At 35.1% G+C, this 19,959-nt stretch overlaps 1 protein-coding gene across 6 annotated transcripts in view; it reads left to right on the top strand.

Moving 5' to 3' along the window:
* Positions 1-19,959, top strand: part of PREPL (prolyl endopeptidase like) — a 41,502-nt gene that overhangs the window by 8,888 nt on the left and 12,655 nt on the right. For all 6 annotated transcript variants that reach the window (XM_032177975.2, XM_058429109.1, XM_032177974.2 and 3 more), the window contains 6 exons: positions 6,650-6,772; positions 8,469-8,535; positions 9,099-9,305; positions 10,491-10,626; positions 13,902-14,118; positions 14,726-14,911. In XM_032177975.2, coding sequence (XP_032033866.1) covers positions 6,650-6,772; positions 8,469-8,535; positions 9,099-9,305; positions 10,491-10,626; positions 13,902-14,118; positions 14,726-14,911 — 936 coding nt within the window. The remainder of the gene's footprint in view (positions 1-6,649; positions 6,773-8,468; positions 8,536-9,098; positions 9,306-10,490; positions 10,627-13,901; positions 14,119-14,725; positions 14,912-19,959) is intronic.

The raw sequence follows: 19,959 nt of genomic DNA on the forward strand, positions 1-19,959 counted from the left end.
TTGTTTATCCTTTTCTTACTGATTCATAAGATTTCTTTACAAGTCCTTTGTCTTTTACATGTGCTGTAGATATCTTCTCCACATTTGTCCTATTAATATTTCTTTTCACTTTATGATATCTTTTGTTAAATATGTTTTTTTATTTTATGTTTTATGCTGTCTGAATTTTATTCAACTCAGCAAATATTTGTTGAACACCTACTATGCACCATTCTAGGCATTGGAGATATAACACTGAACAAAATAAACAATCGCTGCTTTTGTGAAGCTTACCATCCTACTTGAGAAAGGAAAAGAGAAAGAATAAAGAATTACATGAACAAGGCTAGGTGCAATGGGTCATGCCTGTAATACACTTTGGGAGGCTGAGGTGGGCTCATTGCTTGAGCCCAGGAGTTCAAGAACAGCTTCGGCAACATGACAAAACCCTGTCTCTATAAACAATGCAAAAATTAGCTGGGCATGGTGGTTCCTGCTTGAGCCCAGGAGGCAGAGGTTGCAATGAGCCGAGATCATGCCACTGCACTCCAACTGAGGTGGACACAAGCGAGTCCTCATCTCTCAAAAAAATAAAAAGAATTACATGAATGAAATACAAAGTGTGTCAGAAGCGATAGGTATGGTGAAGAAGAAAACAAAAAAGACAGGGAAGATGTGAATAGGCAGTGTGGGGATAGGGAGGGGTGTTATTTTAGTAAAATGGTTAGGAAAGGCCTAACTTAGAAGATGACATTTGAGCAATAGCTTTAAGGAGGTATTTGGGCATAGGGCCCAAGTTCTAAGAAACTGATGTGGGAGCAAGCTTGATATGTTCAAGAAACATCAAGTATGGATTAACTGGAATAAGTGGGCTTGGTGTGTAGTAGTAGATTAGGTCAGCAATGTAATGGGACAAGATTCTTTAGGACTTTGTAGACCATTGTAAGAATTTTTGCTTTTCCTCTTGAGCAAGATGGGAAACCACTGGAGGGTTTTGAGTGGAGTAACATAATCTGACTTTAGACTCACACAAGCTCCTTTGTTGAAAATAGACCGGGAGGCGAGCACAGAAGCAGAGAAAGCTTTTGGACTTTTGCAGTAATCCAAGGGAGAAATGATGACGGTACTAGCCGAGTAGTCCAGTCCAAGTGTGAGAAGTGGTCAGATTCTAGATATATGTTGAAAGTAGAATTGATAGGATTTAGCAGACCACTTGTTTGTGGCAACAGAAAAAGACAAAGCCAACTCTAATGCTTTTAAGCCTAAGTAGCTGGGAGGACAGATTTGTCGTTTATGTAAATTGGAAAGATTTCCTGGAGAACAGGGTTTTGTTTTTTTAAAAGGGCAAGGGATATATGGGGAGATTTAAAGTTCAGATTTGGACATTTTTTGGCATATTAGACATCTAAGTAGAAACGTTGGGTAGTCAGTTGGATATACAAGTTCAACTTGTTCAGAGTTGTTCGGGCTACAGCTGTAAATTTGGGACTCCTCAGCATATAAATAGTATTTAAGGTCATGACTGGATGAGATCACCAGGGGAATTAGTACAGACTGCAAAGAAGAGAAGTACTTAGTGCAGGAACTGAGCCATGCCAGTGTTAAAAAGCCAGAGAGATGCCGGGCCCAGTGGCTCACGCCTGTAATCCCAGCACTTTGGGAGGCTGAGGCGGGTGGATCACCTGAGGTCAGGAGTTTCAGACCAGCCTGGCCAACATGGTGAAACCCTGTCTCTACTAAAAATACAAAAAAAAAAAAAAAATTAGCCAGCGTGGTGGCGAGTGCCTGTAATCCCAGCTACTCAGGAGGCAGAGGCAGGAGAATCACTAGAACCCAGGAGGCGGAGGTTGCAGTGAGCTGAAATCCTGTCTCAAAAAAAAAAAGCCAGGGAGTTGAGAAGGAACCAGCTAAAGATACTGAGAAGGGAGGGCCAGTGAAATAAGAGGAAAACAAGGAGAATGAGGTGTCCTGGAAGCCAAGTAAAGAAAAGTGTTTTTAGGAGGAGGAAGTGATCAATTGTATCATGATCCTGATAGGTCAAGTAATATGAATACTGAAAATTAACTTCTGCACTTTGCAATGTGGTGGCCATTCAGTAACCTTGACAGGAGCAGTCAGTGGCATAAGAAGGGCAAAAGTCTGGGCTCTAGAGAAGGGGTAAGGAGAAGAGTTGGAGGCAGAAGATGAAAGGAACAAGTTTCCTTCATTTAACAATTGCTTTTTAAAAACAAAATGAGTAGGCTGGGCGCGGTGGCTCACGCCTGTAATCCCAGCACTTTGGGAGGCCGAGGTGGGCGGATCACGAGGTCAGGAGATCGAGACCATCCTGGCTAACACAGTGAAACCCCGTCTCTACTAAAAATACAAAAAAATTAGCCGGGCGTGGTGGCGGGCGCCTGTAGTCCCACCTACTCGGGAGGCTGAGGCAGGAGAATGGTGTGAACCAGGAAGGCAGAGCCTGCAGTGAGCCGAGATCGCGCCACTGCACTCCAGCCTGGGTGACAGAGCGAGACCCTGTTCCAGAAAAAAAAAAAAAAAAAAATGAGTTAACAGCAAATACAATTAGTTATTTTACATGAACATAATTAAAATTTTGGAAATCTCATTGGTGTTTCATGGTTGCTAAATACCATGTATGCTAATAGGAATTAATTTCAGGTATTTTGATTCCAGATTTAGTATATTTCTGTGTAACATAACTGACAGAAACTATTAAGTCAAGGAAGTTCCTCTCTATTCCTAATTTAAGGTTTTATCATTTTTTTAAAGCATGGTGATTATTTTTTATTTTTTCCCTGCATTTATCAAAAATGGCTTTAAGGTTTATCTCCTTTATTTGTGTTAGATTACATTGATAGATTTTTTTCTGATGTTGGACCATCCTTTCATTCTTAGGAAAAAATCCTTCTTGGTCACATTAAGTTTAATTAGTATTACTATTACTGTTTTTATTTTGTGCTTTTTAAAATTAATTGATTTTATCACATTTTATTTTAGAATAAGATTGATTTTTTTAATTGTCTCATATCATCATTGTCTAATTTTGATGTCAAGGTTATATTAGCCTAATAAAATGAGTAGTTTTACCTCTTTTACTATTTTCTTAAATAGTTGATATATGAAAAGATTAGCTGTTTCTTGAAGATCCAAGAAAGCTACCTTTGAAAGCATCTGGGCTTGGTGTCTCTTTCAAGAAGGGGACACTTAGTTACCAATTTAATTTCTTTAAGAGTTAGTGACTTATATAGCTTTTCTATTTCTTGAGTCAATTTTGGTAATTCTTTTTTCTTTCTGGAAAATCACCCATTTCACTTATTTTCAAATAGATTCACATAAAGCTTATTGTAATTTTTAAAAATCTCTATTGTATCTGTAATTATGCATTTTTCTCTCATTCTTTTTACTATCAGTTTTGCGATGTTTGTTTTTTAATAGGTTTCTAAAAGAACCAACCTTTAATTTGATTCTCTTTAGTTTATCAATTTAATTTCAAAAATTAATTTTCTTTCCTTTCTTCTGCTTCCTTAAGATTTACTCTTTTTCTGTTTTCCTAAATTGAAATGCTTCATATTGCATTCTGTTTTTCAATTGCTGTGGATTTCTGTTTTTTTAATGTATTATTTATTGTTTATTCTTTTTGATGCTCAAATTGTCCAAAATGTGGCCAGTAGAAACCCCTTCAGTTGACACTTGTATTCTTTTGACATGTCTCCATTAAGCTTTGAGCACTTCCTTATTTTCTGGCATAAGATTTCCCAAACGTACCGTGTATTTTCTCCCTGCCGTAGCCTTAGAATTAGCCATTTACTAATGGCTAATTAGTCTTGACTGAAGGGCTGTCCAGTGTCTTTCACCATTTTTTCTATCTTTAGAGTTCAGCATCTTTGCCATGATAAAGTTAACACATATCATTCTCCTTCTATTTTATAACAGCTTTCATTGTTAAAATGATTTAGTGGTGGGTCACTTGGGAAGTGGGAAGGAGTGCTTCTTTTCACCACTAATGGAGTTATACTGTACCGGTAACCTTCTTAAAATCTGAAGGTAAAGCCGTCCTTACCTCAGCTCCATTGGGTAGTATATTCCTTTGAAACAACTGGACTATTTAAAGTATTAAGATACCTGGCTAAAATGGATGGCTTTAGCTGTGTACCCTAATGATATTGCTGGCTGAAATTGAAATGAAAGCTTAAAACACTTAGCAGGTATCCTTGGGACCGAACAAAAACCGAAAGTAACTTGGAGTACTTAATGAATATTATATAAAATCTCAGTTTCCATGGGAGTAATTCCTTTGGAAGAGTCACTTAGAAAGCTGTTCAGTTCTGCTTGAATTTCGTTAAGGCAGTCAAAAATCCTATTGCTTTCAGAGTTATTTTGGTTCAGATAAGCTCAGTTTATTTGGATTTATGACAGAAAAAATGTTAATCAGGAATGTAAAGTTAAGAAGATGAGTTTTGGAGCCCGCTGTGTTGCTTTTGGCTCTGTGTTGGCTATGGCTGTCAGTAAGAATGAGTATTTAAAAGTGACAGAACCCAGCTCCCTGACCTAGAATGTGCTAGAAGCTACAGGGTAGTAGAGAGATAATCCTGACTCTACTTCAAAAGTTTTAATGAAGATTACAGAACAGACAATCCTGAATCTAGAAATGCAAAGGCAGCTCTTAATGCTATTTTACAGTTTCAGGACAGATTTTTAGTCATGTTCTGACTTATGATGGTGATATGAGGGGATTATTGATATAGATATCGTGTCTCACCACTTTAAAGATCAACCATAGATGTTGTAGAAATGCTTTAAAAATGAATGAAAAATAAATATATAAGGCAGTATTTGATCTTCAAATAATTACTCAAAAAATTAACTATGGAATGAGGAAGCACACACCTATCTATAGTCCCATCTACTTGGGAGGCTGAGGCAGGAAGATTGCTTGAGCCCGGGAGTTTGAGTCCAGCCTGGACAACATAGTGAGACCCTGTCTCTTAAAAAAAATTCAGAAAATTATATGATTGTAAGTAGAGGCTAAATGATTGAGACTATCATAGCAACCATTATTGCTAATTTTAATCTAATTCAAATAATAGTGTGTCCCAAAAAAAATCTAAAAGGAAAACCTTTGTGAAAATGATTATTTTACATTTAATTTGTTTTGGTGATTTTTCTGTTATATTCTTGTGTTTAATTTTAGATTGTAAACTCTTTGTAATATAAACTATATTTATAGCTTACATTCTCTACAATGTTGGTAAAGTATCATGGACATATTTATGCAATAAATACTTTCCAGCTGTTGGAGATCCTTACCAAAGACTTAAGTACCCCCTCTGGTACAAATCACTGTACAATTGTCATCTTTGGCAGAGAGCTGAAGTAAAAAATCTTGGCCAGAATTCTTTTGCTTAAACAAGGCAAACCATTGGAGTGTTGAATTATTAAACAGTTTTTAAATTTGAAAACTAAGGTTTTGCTTTATCCAAATTGTAATGATTTCTATGATATTTATTTGCTTACCAGAACTCAAATAAAGCTCTTAGTTTATTAGTCACTCTTAATAAGACACAGTGAATGCTTATTTAGCTTTCATCTATATCTCCACTTATGTTCATTAGTTTTCTATTATTTTTCCTGGTTCTTCTTTTCATAAAGTGAACATATTATTTTTCCTCAAAGAAACTGAAAAAGCTCTGCTTCATTAGGCATTAATTCCCCCTTCTTTTTTTTTGAGACAGGGTCTCACTCTTCATGCTGGAGTGCAATGGCATGATCACGCCTCACTGCAGCCTCGACCTCCTGGGCTCAGGTGATCCCTCCCACCTCAGCTTCCCAAGTAGCTGGGACTACAGGCGTGTGCCACCACACCTGGCTAAATTGTTTTGTATTTTTTTATAAAGATGGGGTCTCGCCATGTTGCCCAGGCTGATCTTGAACTCCTGGGCTCAAGTGATCCATTCTCCTTGGCCTCCCAAAATGCTGGGGTTACAGGCGTGAGCCACTGCGCCTAGCCAGTTCACTTTTCGATTTGATAAACAGTTCTGTTTTGGGGGTTAGTTATTCCCACATGAAAAGAAAATTATATCCCTTGGTTCTCGGACCCATTTAAATTAAAAAATTGAAAAAGTAAAAAATTATAGTTAATGAAATAGGAAAATACTTCTTATCACTCTGGCTGTGAATAAAATAATAGTGAACATTTATTAGTAGTGATAATGTCTTCCACTTCTTTGATATTTCCCTTCTTTTAGGAAGTCCTTCAGTACTTATAAAACTCCAAAGATTTTTTTCTCTACCTGACTTTCCTATTAAATATGTAAAAGTTCATGGAATTTTATTTTCTCCTTAATCGTGTATAAATTTTCCCCATAGTATTTCTGAACATTCTTCTGAGCTTCTTAGTATTCCTGCTTCTTAAGGACTTATTCATCTAAAATAATAGTATAACCATCAAATGTCTATCTTATTTTCTTTGTTTACTTTTTTTAATGAAAAAGAGATCGTTTTATTGATGAGCCTAGGAAAGAACATTTAAAATCTGTGAAATGCATACTATTTAATCTTATTTCTTTTTTGTACAATGTTAGGTCTATGGTATAGACCTACTTATTTTTAAAAAGCAAAAGTTTTTTTTCCCTAGTTTGAAATATTTTGATCATAACAAAACTTTTTCCAGGATCTTCAGCCTGTTAAACAAGAAAACGAAAAACCGCTTCCAGAAAACATGGATGCATTTGAAAAAGTGAGAACAAGATTAGAAACACAGCCACAAGAAGAATATGAAATCATCAATGTGGAAGTAAGATATCTCATGTCTTTTAAAAAAAATTTTGATATTACCAATCAAGATGCAAATGAGATACCTGGTGATTTAGAGACATAATCCACATCAAGATTATACTGCTTTTGGCCTTTAAAATATGCTGAAAAACTTAAAAAGCAAAGGCTTCACAGATTGTGATCCTTTACATCTTTACATGTGATCCTTTACATCTTTCAATAAATGTAAAGATTGAAACTAAGATGAATTTTCAACTGTAATATATTAATTCTGGTTTTTGCAAACAATCAGTTCTGATTTAAAAAAAAAAATTTAAGAGACAGGGTCTCACTATGTTGCCTCGGCTGATCTTGAACTCCTGGGCTCAAGCAACCCTCCCACCTCAGCCTCCCAAAGTGCTGAGATTATAGGTGTGAGCCACCATGCCCAGCCCTGATTTAAAAATTTTTTAATGATTCTAAGGAGAAGTTCAAATGAAGTAGTTCATACTTTGTTATTATTTGAAAATTACTTGATTGTTTTGTCTAAATTTTTTAATAAAAGGAATTCACTTAAAATAGTATAATACCATGAAAGCCAAGTATCTGTTTAACCATTTTATGGTTATCACAATCATAAATGTTCAATCAAAATGAATTGAGGGCCAGGCGCGCAGTGGCTCACGCCTGTAATCTCAGCACTTTGGGAGGTCAAGGTGGGCAGATCACCTGAGGTCAGGAGTTTAAGATCAGCCTCGCCAACATGGTGAAACCCCATCTCTACTAAAAATACAAAAATTAGCCAGGCATGGTGGTGAGCGCCTGTAGTCCCAGCCACTCGGGAGGCTGAGGCAGGAGAATCGCTTGAACTCGGGATGCAGAGGTTGCCCTGAGCCAAGATTGTGCCACTGCACTCCAGCCCAAGTGACAGAGCAAGACTCTGTCTCAAAAAAAAAATAAAAAAAGAAATGCACTGAATTTTTCAATAAGATTGGAAAATTGAACCACAATAGGTGAAAATCACATACATAGTAGAGTGGAAATAGTAGGTTAAGAATAAGGAACTCCAGATTCAAATTACGCCACTAACAGATAATAAATGTGTTGTAAGCCACTGAAATCATATCAACCAATCCATTACCTTTAATATGTAGGCATTAGACAAGAACACTATTTATATTTTGGTAATATTCATTCTCTCCATTTCAGATTGTATTTGTCACCCTACAGCAGGTGAAATAGTTTGTGTTAAATCAAAACTGTGTATAGTTGTTAGTGACAATATATTTTAAAGGAAAGAGTCTCAGAAAGTTATTGACTGGGTTTTCAGGCTAGTCTGAGCCACAGTTTCCTCATCTGTATCATTTTGGATTATCTTAAAGATGCCACTTGATTTCTGTTAATTGACTCCCACTGTACAGGTATCAGATGTTTCTAAAATATAGCAGAAGTGGTTTGTACAGTTGTGAGAACTGACAGATTTTGTTATACCTTTTCTTTATTGCCTCTTGTATTTATGTATTAAAAACCCCTCTAGTGGTTATGAACATATGAAAACCATATCTTATCAACTATATTGTAAAAATGGTCAATTTTATATTTCATATGTGTTCATTAATGTACTTCAACAGGTCTGTTTTTTATAAGAGGCTTCATTTCATCTTCATCTTGAATAGTCAGACTATGAAAAGTTTAATTAAATTACTATTAAGTAAACTGCATGTTTCTTTTATCAGGTTAAACATGGTGGTTTTGTTTATTACCAAGAAGGTTGTTGCTTGGTTCGTTCCAAAGATGAAGAAGGTACACCACAATTTTTCTTTTTACATGCTCTAATTTTCAGATTTCATATTTTTATAGGAAATTTATTAATTTCTCAAAGATAAAAGATTTTTTTAAAGATTATTTCTGAATTTTTTTTTAATGACTAGTTTTTCATCTCTGGGTTTGTGTAAGATATAGTTAGACTCAGAAGCTTTGGCAGGGAGAATGTTGACAGCATCCAGCATTTTTTGAGCATCTGCTGTGTCTTAGGTACTATGCTAGGCACTTGGCATATATTGTTGATTGTCATTTATATTCACTTAATTTCTAGGTTCTGTATGGTCTGTAAATACTAAACTAGACTATAACAATATCAAATAATGTCTCATAGGTTGATGCACAGAATAGTATTGAATAGCATAAGGTGATATTAAATAACTTATTGTCAGTTTATGTGCAAGTTAAGCTGCCATCATTGTTGGAAGAAGCTGGGATATGGCCTCTTACAGAATGGGAATTCTAATTTAAAACATTAAAATACAGTTTTAATTTTTTAAAGTACATCCTGTGAAATTATCACTTTCGTATTTTTCTTTATGCAGCAGACAATGAAAATTATGAAGTTTTATTCAATTTGGAGGAACTTAAGTTAGACCAGCCCTTCATTGATTGTATCAGAGTTGCTCCAGATGAAAAATATGTGGCTGCCAAGATAAGAACTGAGGATTCTGAAGCATCTACCTGTGTAATTATAAAGCTCAGCGATCAGCCTGTAATGGAAGCTTCTTTCCCAAATGTGTCCAGTTTTGGTAAGCCACCAACGAAAATAGTCCTCTGTGTTAAAAGGCAACAGTAACACTTTTGAAACATTTTTTTGGCCCACGTGAGTGAGGGAGAAGGTGAATGCCTGATTCATATATCCCTGTGGACTATACATCTTCCTATGTACCTCTTATTCAGGAGACCTTGCCTTACTTAATTATATATCTAGATGGGTAATTTTGAAATACTCATGTTTTTAAAAGAGTTATAATTAGAGTCCATGTTGTACAATATATTTTGATTTATCAGTAATTCTTTGCCAAATTATTATCTAGAATAAATTTTTACACTTAAGTTGCATCTTAATATTTTATTCAACTTTAAGCATGAATGTATTTTTTAAATTTCATGTTATCTTATAGAGCTGTTACAGCAAATTGCCCAAAGTCACTACCAAAGAACTTGGTATGTGTTGAACTAACCTATTTATCAATGGAAGCTGTGACATTTTTAGTAATAGAACTATCTTTATCATTAAGTGGTACATATGTTACATTTTGTCCTCTCTTTTCATTTTCTGCCATCATTTTCTCCATTGTTTAACTAAATGTTGTTGCAGTGAATTGAAATTATACCCTAACTACTGAATTCTAAGACATATATTTTGTACATTTTAACCTTTAAAATCATGGTGCATATTATACAATGATGACTTAAAATCACTGTCAGCCAGGTGGCAGTCATGATGTAATTGTGTGCAAACTTCTGTTGACAGCTTCTGGTGGGATCAAGAATCAGCATTAAATTGTGTTTGGTAGTTGGAGATATCCTGTGGCTTGAAAGCAGACAGAAAAGGTTTACACATGAGAGAAAGATGCAATATTTCTTCAGACTTACAGTTTGAAGTTTTAGATTGAAACAGAACTCACCTCCTAAAAGCAAATGTGACTTTACCAATGTCTTTCCTAAATATTGAGCATTTAGCTCTTATTTAGAAACTTGAGTACCCTGAGACTGATAACTACTTGAAACCTTGGAATGGTGTAGTAGTGGTTTATTCTCAGGAAAGCTCTCTGGCTTATATACAGCACAGATTAGATACAGTCAAATATTTAGATTTCCAGGGATAAACTTGCACATGTTCTCATTGGCATTCAAAATTAGAATGTGCTGTGCTTTTTTTTTTTTTATGGTATGTAGGTGATTATGTATAATTCATTATTTTCTTTCAGAATGGGTAAAGGATGAGGAAGATGAAGATGTTTTATTCTACACCTTCCAGAGGAACCTTCGCTGTCATGATGTATATCGAGCCACTTTTGGTGATAACAAACGTAATGAACGCTTTTACACGGAAAAAGACCCAAGGTACTAGAATAATATAATTAAATCTTTTTCTCCAGAACCTTTCTTCAGTTATTTGAAGTACTGACCTTGGTTGACTTAAAATGTTTATTTTGGTTAGAACCAGAAATAATAAGGCTAAAACGATCATTCTTTTATTAGTTGTTTGTATTCAAAATTGGAGTCTGGTAATATTCAAAATCAGAGTAAATACAAATATATCACTAACATTTTATTAAAAACAAATTGATTTTGTGAATTACAACATAGTTCATTCATGTAAATTCCTAAAGATGACCTAGAACTGCTAGATTGTGAACAGACTGAGTCTGTTTCACCTTTGCATCTTAATTGATAAGCAGGGTGCCAGGTTTGTATAGTGCTATTTAGTCAGTGTCTGTTGCTTAAATAAATGGTGTACTTAGATAGGTATCTCTCTTTCAAACTAAAACCCCTTGTTCCTGATGATTGCTGAGTACCTTTTAACCATTAAATTCTTAGTAATATATAGAAGAATTTAAAGTATGTGTTGCTACTAAATTATAAATTAAAACTAACTCAAAAATGTATTATTGTGCTAGGTGAAAAAATTAAATATATGTTATGGTTTCAATTGGGTATCAAGGAAAAAAGATGCATTTTTAAAAGATTGAAAGGAAATATACCCAAAGTACTAACAATGTCTTTTTTCTACTTTTCTTTTTTCTTTTTGTAATAAGCATTATTGTTTTTATAATTATAGAGAAAATACATTTTAAATTTAAAAATAATTGTCTATAGAAATAATTGGAAAAAAAGATTAACCTCTAGTTCTTTACATTTCTTGTGTTCTCTTAGACACATTTTACCCTAGAGCCACTTGTGTTCTCACTTCCTATAACCACATACCTACCAACTATTTGATCAAGTAGTTTATTTTTGATTTGTCATCACCAAACCAAGCAAACAAAAATATATAAAAACAGCAAAGAAAGTGTTGAAAATAAAGAGCAAAGTAGGGTAGGGGACTTGCGCTACAATTATATATTAAAGCATATAAAGCAACAGTAAAAATAATACAAATTGATAGACAAATAATAGAGCCTAGAATAAATAACTCTAAAACAGATCCTAGTATATATGAAAATTTATATGATAAAAGGCATCACAAGCTAATGAAAAATGAATTGGTGTTATTTTATAATGCAATGGGAAATACTATTTGGAAAAAAATAATTTCCATCATTGTATATGTCAGCATACATTCCTAAGAGATTTAAAGAATCCATTGAGAAAAATAATTTTTTAATAAGATGAAAATATAAGCTTTTTACTCAACTTGGTTGGAATATTTTTGAAACATAAAATCAATATAAGAAATTACAAAGGGTAGTAGCAGTCTCGATTACCTAAAATATTAAACTCAAGTCAAAAACTACAAAAACTATTGTAAATAGTTAAAATCTAGATAACAAAATGGAGGAAAGTGCTTTCAACAAAAACACACGTTAATATTCTTTATTTTTTTTTTTTTTTTTTTTTTTTTGGTAACAGAGTCTCACTCTGTCACCCAGACTGGAGTGCAGTGGCGCCATCTCAGCTCACTGCAACCTCTGCCTCCCAGGTTCAAGTGATTCTCCTGCCTCAGCCTCCCAAGTAGCTGGGATTACAGGCACCTGCCACCATAGCTCGCTAATTTTTGTGTTTTTTGTGGAGACGGGGTTTCACCGTGTTGACCGGGGTGGTATTGAACTCCTGATCTCAGGTGATCTGCCCGCTTTGGCCTCCCAAAGTGCTGGGATTACAAGTGTGAGCCACTGCGCCCAGCCAATATTCTTAATTTTTAAAGAGCTATTTACATACTATTAATTTAAACTACATTCAAAGTTTAAAATAGAGACATTTCACAAAAGAAATACGATTGACAAATAAACATGGTAACGTGATCCAATACAGAAGAAATTTTACCAAACTATAAGCAGTTGTTATTTGGGGGCATTGGGATTCTTTACATTTTTCAGTAGTTTCAGTATAAATTACTTTTATAATAAGGAAAAATATAAATACAACATTTAAATCCACCCAGTATGTTAGTATAGTGCTTCTAGGATATTATTTGATTATATTCATCAAGTCATAAAAATACACTAAATTATTAAATTAGTATTTCCATTTCTAAAAATTTGTCTTGGGAAAATGATTGTGAAGATCATGGAAGGGGAAAATATCTCCATAAATATGTTCCTTGTTATATTGTTTATTATAATGAAACATTAAAATCTAAATTTTTAAGAATTATATATTTGGTAGCCATTAAACCTGTTATAATATTAGGTAGCCATTAAAAATAATAATCACAAAGACTTTCAACTCATGTAGGGAGAAAATTGATATATGAAGTAAGAAATACAGAATCAAAAATTGTATCTATATTATAATTACATCTGTTTAAAGACATGCATAAAATATAAATATACCTTAGAAGGAAAAATAAAAAAAATAAAATAGCTACGTTAATGTTTTAAATGTGTTACGTTAGTAAGATTGTGAGGAGTTTTCTTCCTATTCTACTTTGTTGTAAAAACTGGGAGAAAGTGGGGTAGGGGGAGGGGGGAGGGATAGCATTAGGAGAGATACCTAATGCTAAATGACGAGTTAATGGGTGCAGCACACCAACATGGCACATGTATACATATGTAACCTGCACGTTGTGCACATGTACCCTAAAACTTAAAGTATAATAATAAAAAAGAAAGATAACAAAGCAAAACAAAACAAACAAAAAGAAAAAAAACTGAGAGAAAGGAAAAAAAAATCCAAGATGCATACAGAGAAAGAAGAAAATAAAAATAACTCCGTGTCCCATTTATTCCCTATTTGTGTCTCCTATAGAAAGTTTATTTCCTCTTCTCAGCAAAAAGTTGTATTATCTACTCGTGATTGAGAAATGACGTCTGTAGTTTACCTTGAAATGCATCCAAATAAAGATGTATTAATAGATGCATAGATATGTGATAAATATAGCAAAATGTTAGCAATGATGGAATCGAGATGGCTTTTTCAACTTTTCTGTATGTTTGAAAAACATTTATGATAAAATGTTAGAAGTAAATGATTTTGAATGCCCTTTAGGAGAAAATGAGAAAAATAACAGCTAATTGTTACAGTTACAAGTGATATTCACTAAGGAATTATTTTTATTTCCTATCTGCATTATAAATCTACATGTATACTGACCACCTCTGAGATACTGTCCTTAACAAGGTAGCATGCATCTGAAAAAACTGCGATCTCATGTTTCTCTCTCTCTGTCTCTCTAGCTACTTTGTTTTCCTTTATCTTACAAAAGACAGTCGTTTCCTCACCATAAATATTATGAACAAGACTACTTCTGAAGTGTGGTTGATAGATGGCCTGAGCCCTTGGGACCCACCAGTACTTATCCAGAAGCGAATACATGGCGTCCTTTACTATGTTGAACACAGAGATGATGAATTATACATTCTCACTAATGTTGGAGAGCCTACAGAATTTAAGGTAATCATGGATGCTCCTTGTTCCCATTTGGGCTGTTAAGAAGTGTCACACTTGAATCAACAACATTTCTTGCTCCAAGAGCTCATTGTTTTATAAATTGATGCCACCTTCCTATGTATAACAATCCCATTTCTTTTCCCTTAGAGCTAATGCCTCTACATATTTTAATTGTGCCTAACAGTTAGTAAATGAAACATATTCTGTCCTGAGTTTATGTTATCAAAATCAAACTTAGTAGCTTAAAAGAGCAAACTTATAAACTCATGATTTTATAAGTTGGCAATTTGGATTGATCTCAGCTAGGCAGTTCTTCTGCTGGTATCAGCTAAGCTCTCTGATGTATCTGTACTCAGCTAGCTGTCAGTGCCCTCACAAATGTCCAGTGGTTGGCTAAGCACTGGGTCATACTGTCTCGCCACCCAGCAGGCTAGTCAGGACTCATTCATATGGTTGATGGTCACACTTTATCCCTGATGCAGAGTTAGTTCCTTCAGCTCTTCATAAAACAGTGAGGACTAGTGTGGTCTAGTTCTCAGTGATTGCATCTCTGGATGCTGTAGCCTTCGTGTTTTCTTACCTATATGTCTTCTAACTTTGTTCCACATAGCTAATGAGAACAGCGGCTGATACCCCTGCAATTATGAATTGGGATTTATTTTTTACAATGAAGAGAAATACAAAAGTGATAGACTTGGACATGTTTAAGGATCACTGTGTTCTATTTCTGAAGCACAGCAATCTCCTTTATGTTAATGTGATTGGTCTGGCTGATGATTCAGTTCGGTCTCTAAAGGTATGTTTAATTTTCAGAAGTTAATACTGTTAATCAAAATATATATGCAGTTTAGCTTAACAGAACATCACATTTTGAGTAGTGGCAGCAGTGTTCTATTTCTTAAAAGGAATTTAGTTTAAATGGAATTTGGCAAACCCACTGTCGGGTTTAGTAGGGTTATCTTAGAATTACTTAGAGGATCTTGCTTTTTATGCAGTTTTACTTAAAATAGTGTCTTATGGCATGGACTTCACAATTAGAGTTAAGTGCTAATATTTCTCTTTCTGTATATCCCTCTACCTCACATATCTCTACAACTTTAGGTATAGCAATAACTCAGGCCAAACTTGGTAGCTAGTGCCTAAACACTGACTGCTGCTCTCCCATCCCACATCCCCAACAGGGACAGTAGTGGTACCTACTGTGTTTTAGCCACTACATGCTTTTGTCTGCATCATCTTCTCTCTGCCAGTTTTCTTATCCGCGGGGGATGCAGGGAGCAAACTTCGGTTTCTTTGAACGTAGGAGTAGTAGTGGTCTCCACAGCAGCACAGAAGGGTAATAGTGGCAAGACTGCTTGGCAAGCTGGCTAGTGGATACTGCTTGTGGCTACCAGCAAAGATAACCTGCCTTCACAAGTACACTTCCTAAAATTGGTGAATGACAACCTTATTGCCTAGTTTTAAAGCAGCATTAACATGTGAGTTAAGGTAGTAGGCACTGAAGGGAAGAGGATGGCTTCCATTTTGTTCGATATGAAAAGAGTTATTGAGCCAGTTGATGAGCAGACAGCATAGACCACTTAACCTCCCTAACTCCAGTATTCTTAAAACTTCTGTCAAAATGCAATTTCAGTCAATTCAATGGCTTTTTATTGAACTTTTATGTGCACAATACTGTATCGGACATTACAGAGTCGAAAGCTGTTAAAGCAGAATATCCTAGCCTTAAGGAAGATATAGTTAATCATAAGATTAGACTAGTGCACAAAGATTAAGTATATCACGGATTTAAATAAGTAGTATCAGAAACATAAAATGTGCTGTGGGGCTCAAACTAGAGAAAGAAGGCCCAGGAAAGCTTTTGGTAAAGTTGGTCGAATGTGAAATAAACCAGAGAGGAGAGATAGGATTTTGACAAGTGGAGAGGGGATGGTATTCCAAGATGAGAAAGCCATCAAATGAAGCTCTGTGCTCTGACATTCAGAAAATGTTTAGGGAACTGTTAATTGTTCTGTTTTATTAAAGCACTATACATTTCTGGGGGGTGAAGCCATGATTTGACTTTTTGTGAGTGTCAACATGAGGAATTTATTAATTATGAAAGGTAACATTTGAAGTTTTTGAGCAGGAGAATGGTTTGAGGAGTGGCAGCCATACTAGGATACACTAAACCAAAAAGAAGTAAGGGGCAGGAAGCTAGTTTTGAGATTGTGTTATTGGTGTAAATAAGAAATAACAAGGGCCTGAAATAACTGAAATTCTCCAGCTACTCCCTAAAATCAAAAGATCAAATGTAATGTGCAGTCTCTTAGAACACTGTGTAAGTGTCCTAAAACCAAAATGGCGATTGACTTGAGGGATGTCCTTATTGTCTTCATCTGCCGGAGTGCAAAGTATTTCTTTTCACTTGCTAATTTTTAAATTTTTAATATTATTATTTTAAATAGCATTTCTTTTTCTTTTAAACTTTTACTTTCAGGGGTACATGTGCAGGTTGGTTTAATAGATAAATTGTCTGCCACAGGGGTTTGATATACCTATTATTTTGTCACCCAGGTAATAAGCATAGTACCCAATAGGTAGTTTTTCAATCCTCACCCTCCTTCAACCCTTAGGTAGGCCCCAGCGTCTATTATTCTCTTCCTTGTGTCCATATGGACACAATGTTTAGCTCCCACTTATAAGTGAGAACATGTGGTGTTTGATTTTCTGTTCCTCTGTTGGCTTGCTTAGGATAATGGCCTCCAGCTTCATCCATGTTGCTGCAAAGAACATTATCTCTTTTTTATGGCTACGTAGTATTCTGTGGTATATATATACCACATTTTCTGTATCCAGTCTATCATTGATGGACATTTAGGTTGATTCCATGTCTTTGCTATTGTGATGAACATAATGTGTGCATGTGCCTTTATGGTAGAGCGATTTGTATTCCTTTGGTTATATACCCAATAATGGTATTGCTGAGTCAAATAGTAGTTCTGTTTTACATTCTTTGAGAAATTCCCAAACTGCTTTCCACAGTGGCTGAACTTACATTTCCACTAGCAGTGTATAAGCTTTCCCTTTTTTCTACAGCCTCACCAGCATCTGTTATATTTTGACTTTTTAACTACAGTCATTCTAACTGATGTGAGATGGTATCTCATTGTGGTTTCGATTTGCATTCCTCTAATGATTAGTGATGTTGAGCATTTTTTTCATGTGCTTGTTGGCTGCATGTATGTCTTTTAAAAATGTCTGTTCATGTCCTTTGCCCACTTTTTTATGGTGTTGGGGTTTTTTTCTGTTTTTGTTTGTTTGTTTTACTTGTTAATTTAAGTTCCTTATAAATTCTGGATACTAGACCTTCGTCAGATGCATAGTTTGTGAATATTTTCTCCCATTCTGTAGGTTGTCTATTTACTCTGTTGATAGTTTATTTTGCTGTGCTGGAGCTCTTTAGTTTCCAGTTGCTGATTTTTGTTTTTGTTGCAATTGCTTTTGGCATCTTTGTCATAAAATCTTTGCCTTTGCGTAGAATTATATTTCCTAGGTTTTCTTCAAGGGTTTTTATAGTCTTAGGTTTTACATTTAAGTCTTTAATTCATCTTGAGTTGATTTGTATATATGGTATAAGGAAGGGGTCCAGTTTTCAATCTTCTGCCTATGGCTAACCATTTACATGTTAACTGGTGCCAAATTTAGACATCTTCAATTGGGAAACTGGTGGAGCATCTATTGTTATTTCAATCTGTATGAATAAGAATGGGAGAGAATATGTAATTTCTAGCAATGCACTTGTTACAACAAAATTCTATGTCAGGAAAGTTAGAAATGTCATGTGGAGTTTACTCTGCTATATGATTTGACTTCTAAGTAAATATGACCTTTTATATTTTTTGTAAGTATTCTTAAAGATATGCCCCAGTTTCCATGGTTTTAAATTCCATTGGAACAAACGTTATGTCTTTAATTTATTCTGTATCTTTTATCTCTTCATTTTCTGACCCTTCCCAAATGATAGTACCTATTACGACTTTTATAATGTTCTAGTCATCATCAAATGGAATTAAATACTACTTGATCTTTCTGGTTAGTACCTGGTATATAATAAAGAGAATTTTATAGATCAGACCCTTTTTATGAACCTGAATAATATTAATTAATATCCATAGACAGTGCCATACACAAAAGACAAAATCTTTAACCAAAGCGTGAGTGCATTATAAAATATTTCTATATGCAATATCTCTGCCTGGTGGGCACTTGATTAAAAGATCTTTTTAAATTCAATCTCAGCCTGTAATCCCAGCACTTTGGGAGACCAAGGCAGGCGGATCACCTGAGGTCCGGAGTTCAAGACCACCCTGGCCAACATGGCAAAACCCTGTCTCTACTAAAAATACAAAAAATATAAAATACAAAAAATACTAAAAGTACAAAAACTAGCCAGGCGTGGTGGCAGGCGCCTATAGTCCCAGCTATTCTGGAGGCTGAAGCAGGAGAGTCGCTTGAAGCCAAGAGGTGGAGGTTGCAGTGAGCCGAGATCACGCCGCTGCATTCCAGCCTGGGTGCAAGAGCGAGACTCCGTCTCTAAATAAATAAATAAATTATATCTTAGCAATAGAAATGTAAAACCCTTCACATACTTGCCTCCTATCCTTGGTCATCATGCCATCAGTATTTTCTGGAAGTATTTTTTTTTTTTTGTCACAAAAAGAAGTTATGATATTTAATTTAGGCCAGTTGGGATGTTTTTTGCTGTATGCTAACAGTTTTATTTAGAGGAGGAGTCTGCATATTCAGACCAATTTTCTTTCGGCATGTATGTCTTATTCTTTTGATGATGAAATAACTATAGTTTGCTGGTAGAGTGCTAAAACTGAACCCATTTCTGTCAAGTATCTAAGGAATGTCTCCCTATCCCCTAGCCTACTTACTCTCTGGTGCTGTCTGTTAATATACACAGATACACTGCAGGCTTATCTCAATAAGAAATGTGGCTTAAGATATCCTTGAGTTAGTTAATACTTATATCTGCATTAGCTGGATGAACTTTTAAAAGTCCATAGCCTTGAAACAGTTTTTATTATGATTAAAACATTAATGTTGGTCCCATTAGTTTTAGAAAAACACCAAAAATACTTTTTGATTTATTGGAACCACTTGGTCTAAAGCTAAGACAGCTTACTACATGGGTCACATAGAGACTGTCCTGAAGTCTCACCAAAGGGCAGAAAAACTTGAGCTTCCATGGGCTAAGGAACCTTGTACCCTCGCTCTGAGGCCTGGTTATGAGGTTTGTAGCAGTGCTTCCTTTTTTTCCCTCTCAAGTCTCAGTTTGCTTGCTTTTAACTATGCTACCAGATTTCTCAATTTTTGTTTACATTTTACTCTCCAGTTATGGCTTAAATTTAAATAGACAAGTTATCCTTTAAAACAACCCTCAATGTGAGAAGCATACATTAGGAGCTTTTAGAGATTGCAGATGTGTGTCCTTATTAGTGTTTCATGAAAATAGATTTTTTTTTATTAATAAGAAATTTGCTCAGAGAACGTAAACTCTGGCTGTAGTTGCTGCAGTTGGAATGGTATCCTCTTTATGCACAAATCCCCGGCTGCCCTTTTTCAATAGTGCCCACCAGTGATGTTTCTGTGCCTCTGATTTTCTAAGGAATTTGCTCTTTCTACAATTAGGAAAAGAAAGGCAATTTTCTTTTGATGTTCTGCCTCTCAGTACCATTTCTAACACTCTGTCAACCTGCTTACCAGAGTTCTTTAAAAGGTGTAAGAGGGATGTTAGTGCAAGGCTTGAAGCTGGACCCTGCTGCTCTAAGAGAATAAATTTTGATTCCTTTCCTT

This window comes from Hylobates moloch, unplaced genomic scaffold (assembly GCF_009828535.3).
Source record: "Hylobates moloch isolate HMO894 unplaced genomic scaffold, HMol_V3 SCAFFOLD_15, whole genome shotgun sequence".
Lineage (NCBI taxonomy): Eukaryota > Metazoa > Chordata > Mammalia > Primates > Hylobatidae > Hylobates > Hylobates moloch.